Source organism: Grammomys surdaster, unplaced genomic scaffold (assembly GCF_004785775.1).
Source record: "Grammomys surdaster isolate TR1022 unplaced genomic scaffold, NIH_TR_1.0 242, whole genome shotgun sequence".
NCBI classification, from domain to species: domain Eukaryota; kingdom Metazoa; phylum Chordata; class Mammalia; order Rodentia; family Muridae; genus Grammomys; species Grammomys surdaster.
In genome coordinates, this window is record NW_021604687.1 from 6761675 (window position 1) to 6767412 (window position 5738).

Genomic DNA, 5738 nt, shown 5'->3' on the forward strand with positions numbered 1-5738 from the left:
GTGTGCCTTGTTGATACAGTTTCACCACCTCTGACTTCAGATGAGTTTGGACACCTGAGTCTGCCTTCTCACTACTGTGATTTGTTCTACAGAGCAGTTTGTACCTTTATTCACTCTGATACTCCTTTAGAGTGACTTTTAAAAGGTGACTTACTGGATGAATCAGTTGTTATAGTGTTTCCTGATTTCTCCCCCGAGTGGTTCCATCTTGCTGCCCCTTTAAGCGCTCAGGCACATTTTCAGTGTGGCGTTCAGTGTGACTCTGTCCCTGTTGAGTGTCTGTATGTATTATGTAGTGCTGCAGCCCTGCATAGGGGGTGGTGGGATGTGTACCCCTCCTCTCATGCTGAGAGCACTTATTGCAAAGCAGCTAGCCGGGAAGTGCTGAGTTCCATGTGCAAAGGGGATTTCACTTTGTGAAGTGAAATCATATCAGAAAGATCACCCCTCCCTGCCTTGGGGTACACACAGGATTTTCGTGGTGGAACTCTGAGGACCTCCCATTTATTTGCAGTGGTGACTGTGGCTTCACCAGACATACACTAAACCCCATAGGAGGTTCTGTTGGCATAATTACAGAATTAGGCTTATGTTAGAATAATTTGACATAGTTTGAACATTTTCCAAATTCACAACCAGTATTTCAGTATCGTAGAATATTAACATGACACACATTTCTTTGGTGCTCACTGGTAGCAGCTGCTCAGGTGCAAAGTCTGGTTCTGTTTCTTGGAAGCAGCATGACCTTGATCACTGACATAGTAGCACCTACCCGATAGGCTCCCCTGAGGACTCAGTGACCGTGTTCACACAAAGGAGCAGCAGAGTGTTCTCTAACCCTGTGTACTTCTTACTTTATGATTTGCATGTGCCCACCCCTGGAGATGTAGTAGAAGACATACATTTTCTGACTTGGAGTCTCCAGTCTCGCTGGTGGACTGGTTGGCATTCTTTATGAAGAATGTGTTAATGGACATAGGAAGGGCCAGTGGACATTGAGAACATGCCCTCACCTGCTAGGCAGTCAGAGAAAGTTTCCAGGAAGGATGGCTTTCCCCAGAGACCTGAAGAGGAGGAACTGAAGCGAGCTCCAGCTGTGACCAGGGGTTAGGAGTGTCAATGTCAATGCAAACTGAATCTTTGTGGAGTGTCTCACAGTTTATTGGATATTAGATTCTGGAGTGAAGTTAATATAATTATTTCTTACTATGTGTAGTTGCAAATATGTACTGTTAAGATCTTCTGTGATATTGTTGTTTGAATAATTGTATTTCTCTTTTTGCAAAGATGCTGACCTAATAACCTGATAGCTTCATTTTAATTGGAAGGCCCAACTCCCCTCTCTATAAATAGACTCTATGTCTAAGACTATTTGATATCATTTAATATGATATGACTTAATGACTTAAGAACACGCATACATTATTTTTTTGGTTTCCCTTAATCTTCTATGCTATATAGAATTTTTCCTCCCACCAAACTGCATTTTGCAGTCAACCTGTGGTGGGTGTATGGTCCATAACATCCCTTGATTTCTTAAGGGGTTCTTCTAGATGAGGCCAATTAACGTTGCTTCTGTGCCAACATTAAAAGCAGTTCCCTTGCATCGCACCGAGACAACACTGGAAAAGAGTTGTCTGTTTCTGTTACTTCACGTGCTCATCACGTCTCCCGTGAGCATCCCAACCCCACATACAACCTTAGCAGTCACATTCACTCATACAGACATATAGATATGTTAACTATTCCTGATAACTCAGACAATGAATGCATGGAGAGTGGCAGCATCTTTGTGAAAGAAAAACATCTGTTTCCCTTCAGGTATCGCCATCAGAGAATCTGCAAAGGTAGTTGACCAAGCCCAAAGAAGGGTGTTGAGAGGAGTTGATGACCTTGACTTCTTCATAGGGGACGAAGCCATTGATAAACCTACCTACGCTACCAAGGTAAAGTTGTACCAGCAGTGTGTCTGTGTAAGAGCAGAGCCAAATGGAGCAGAGCACGGCTGTGTCTGGAGGTTGTACCTGTGAGTTGTGGAATGCTCCTTCTTTCTCATGCTCAGGTGGAGGTGGTTGGTTGAACAGAGGGGGTTGTATTTGAAGAGGTGGATCTCTGAGTGGAGTACCAGAGTGAGCTAACAGCCCCGAGTCACACAGTCATCAGCAGGGTGAGCAAGATCTGCCCTTCTGGGAAGGCGCAGGTTGACTAATGCACATCTCAGATTTGGAAACTTGCAGACTGAGTGATTAAGAAGAAGCACTGATACTAAAGCAGGTGTTTTTGTTTTTTTGTTTTTTTGTTTTTTGTTTTTTTAAGAAATAGTTTAAATTACTTTTTAAATTTAGCATACCAAGCGATGGATGGCATCCCAACATTTCCACAGACACATGTCGTTGTACTTTGTTCTCCTTCTCCCCCACTTCCTCTGATGACCTCATGACCTCTCTGGTCTACCTGATCACTCTTGCTGGGTTCCCTCCCTTCCTCCAAATACTCCTCCTCTCTGCCCTCATAACATATGAACTCCATCATTCTCCCTTTCTCCCTCCTCCCTTAAGATCACTTCCTCTCCACTCATGGTACCCTTTTTGCTTTCATTCGTTACACACACACACACACACACACATGCACGCACACACACGCACACGCACGCACGCACACGCACGCATGCACACACACGCACGCACACACTTACACACTCACACACTTACACACTCACACACACACTCACACACTCTCACAGACTCATAAACACACACACACACAGATAGAGAGAAAGCGCCAGAACTAGAGCCAGACAGAGAGGGAGAGAGATTGGTATAAATCTAGGTTCCATATATGGGAGAAAAGATGCGGTATTTGTTTTTTCTGAGTCTGGCTTATTTTATTTACCTTGACAATCTCCCTTTGCATCCATTTTTTTTGCAATTGTCATGATTTCATTTTTTTTTGGCTTAATAAAATTCATTGTGTCCCGGTACTACATTTAAAAGGAATCCCTTCGCCTCTGGACAGCTGTCTCGCTGGGTCCCATTTCTTGGCTACTGTGAATACACAGTGGTCACCATGAGCACGCATATATCTCTGAGGCTTATTGACGTGGAGTCCTTCAGTTCTATGGTACATGTGGGCTCCCTGTGTTATACCGTAGTTCTGTCTTTAGTTCTTTTTAGGAACCTTCACAGTGACTTCTGTAATAGCTCTGTCAGTTCACAGTCCACCAGCAGTGCACAGTAATTCCCGTTTCTCTCTACCTCTTCCCCAGCAAAGCCGGGCTGTCTTTTGTAAACACAAAAGGACCAGAGGGAGTTGCATGGTAGATGAGTCTACCCACGGCCATCAGGTAGTTCCACGTACTGAGAGGCACTGCCATAAATACACTGTATAAGTAGTTCCTTGTTAAAGCATGTTGCTTATATTTGAATTACCGGGAGCTTCCTACCAGGAGGCCTTCGTCCCATTGGGCCACACAGCCTCCTCTGTGCCTGTGTGGTGACACTCTTGCTTCTGTCCTTCTTGGTCCAGTGGCCTATACGACATGGCATCGTTGAAGACTGGGATCTTATGGAAAGGTTCATGGAACAAGTGGTCTTTAAGTATCTTCGTGCTGAACCTGAAGACCATTATTTTTTAATGGTGAGTAGCTGGGACCAAGAGGAATATACTCCTGTGAATTCCAAAGTACTTAGATTGTTTTTTTGTTTTTGTTTTTTTGTTTTTTAACACAAAGTCCTCCTAAAGACTTTGGCATAAATCTGGCTGCTTTTAGGGAAAGATAAAAAACAGCACAAGAAAAATATTAAGAACCTAAAAGGCTTAGCACCCTGTAGATCAGGAAGGCCAGAGCCCAGTGGCCTTACGCTACTCAGGTCAACAACTTGGAGATGACCCGTCTTTTAGTATGGCCTCCTCTGTTGGCTCTCTGGTGCCTCAGGACAGCTGTCCAGCTTTCTCTGTGGCTACCTCAGAGTCTATGTATTTCTTCTCAGTAGTAGAAGGGAAAACTTTTCCTGCAGCTTAGAAGCCATCCTTAGGAACCTTCCTGGTGGTTTTGCCCTGTGCGCCTGAGCTGTCTGTGGGTCTAGGAGACAGGGAGGAAGGGTGAGTACTGTCACCTCCAGCACAAGGTCTCGAGAGGGAAGCTTGGGTGGGAAGCTCTTGTGTCCTTGAGAAGTTAAGTGGATGCTGTGACTATTATTCTATTATAGCAGAGAAACCTCAGCCAGTATGTCACTTTCCAGTGTTTAGATCCTACTGTAAGAGGGAACTGATCTGAGTTAGGGGGTCTGATTATGGTACTTAAGTGTCCTGTCAAACAAAAACAGCATAGAAAAATGAGAAGAAATACCTCCTGGAATCTATAAGAGCTAATTGTTCTATTTAACATAATGTTTTCTTCCATGGAAGTCTTTTTACATTAAAGTAGTCTAAGGTATAAAATGCTTGCTTTGAAAACAGCAACTCTGTACATATTGTAAGCTGCATATTAAAACACGCATGAATTAGCTTTGGATTTTTCTATGCAAGTATATTGTTAAGTGGTTCCAAATTCAGTTTTAATTATTTCCAGTGTTTTCCCACACACACTCTTTAGAGTTGCCTTGCTTAGAGGGTGGTAACTACAGGGTTAATAGTTATGGAGTCTACATATTTAATGTCCATCAAGCCAAGTCTTTGAGGGTGCTCTGACCTGTCCCCTAGGTGTGTTTTCAAACTGGGAGCACAGTGGTTATATTGAATAAAGGAAGCTGGGAAGCTGACAGCTCATGAGTCACTCTGTCTCGGACTCTGCCTGCCGGGCTTGGTGCTTCCCCTGCTCTTGCTTATCACTGACTACCTGTCGGATAGGATCTCAGGGCCAGGCGCCATGCCCAGCTGCTTCCTCCTGCCTGCTTCAGCCTCCTGTGCCAGGAGCTCTGCTCTGCCTCTGCCTAAAGGGTGTCTGATCTAAGACCTGTGGAGTAAGTGCAGGTACATGCCACGGGACACTTTTCCTGGGAAGAAAGAAAGGAAGGAGGGAAGGAAGGAAAGGAAGGAAGGAAGGAAGGAAGGAAGGAAGGAAGGAAGGAAGGAAGAAGCAAGCAAGCAAACAGAATGCCACCCAGATTTTTTTGTCTTTCCCTGTCTCTGCCTCTATTCTCCTCCTAGTCCTCCTGCTCTTCCTCCTCCCCTTCCCCCATCTATCACACATACACACCCTTCCCTGGTTTATCATATATATGTGTGTGTGTGTGTGTGTGTGTGTGTGTGTGTGTGTGTATATGGGAAAAACAATCAGTTTCTAGGAAGAAATAGGAGGTGGTGTTTTATGTGAACCTAGAAAAGTCCATTTGCTAAAAATAGGCACCTATGGTAAATTTTAAAAAATACTCAAATTCATTACTAAAATACAAAAAAAAAATCAATCTGCACATGCTGCACTTTGAATTCCGCAAGCGTTGAATATGTTTGAGGGAATTTCCTGTTTCATTCAGGTATATGTTCAGGTGTGTGTGTGTATGTGTGTGTGTATACCATATATGTGTGGGTGCCCACGGAGGCCAGAAGGTGGCCTTGGATCCCTGGAATTAGGGTTACAGGCATTGTGAGCTGTCAGACAAGTGTGCTGGGAACCAAACGTAGGTCCTCAGTAAGATAGTAACCTTATGCCTTGAGGTTTTCATGGCGAGCACTCTGTCACCTAGGTCTACCCTTAGTGCCCACCACACCCTTAATGCCCACCACACCCCTAGTGCACA

General features: G+C 44.3%; 1 protein-coding gene across 2 annotated transcripts in view; it reads left to right on the top strand.

Annotated features, from left to right (window-relative positions):
- Positions 1-5738, top strand: part of Actr3b (actin related protein 3B) — a 93465-nt gene that overhangs the window by 56566 nt on the left and 31161 nt on the right. For both annotated transcript variants that reach the window (XM_028774686.1, XM_028774688.1), the window contains 2 exons: positions 1822-1946; positions 3526-3636. In XM_028774686.1, the coding sequence (XP_028630519.1) occupies positions 1822-1946; positions 3526-3636 (236 nt within the window). The remainder of the gene's footprint in view (positions 1-1821; positions 1947-3525; positions 3637-5738) is intronic.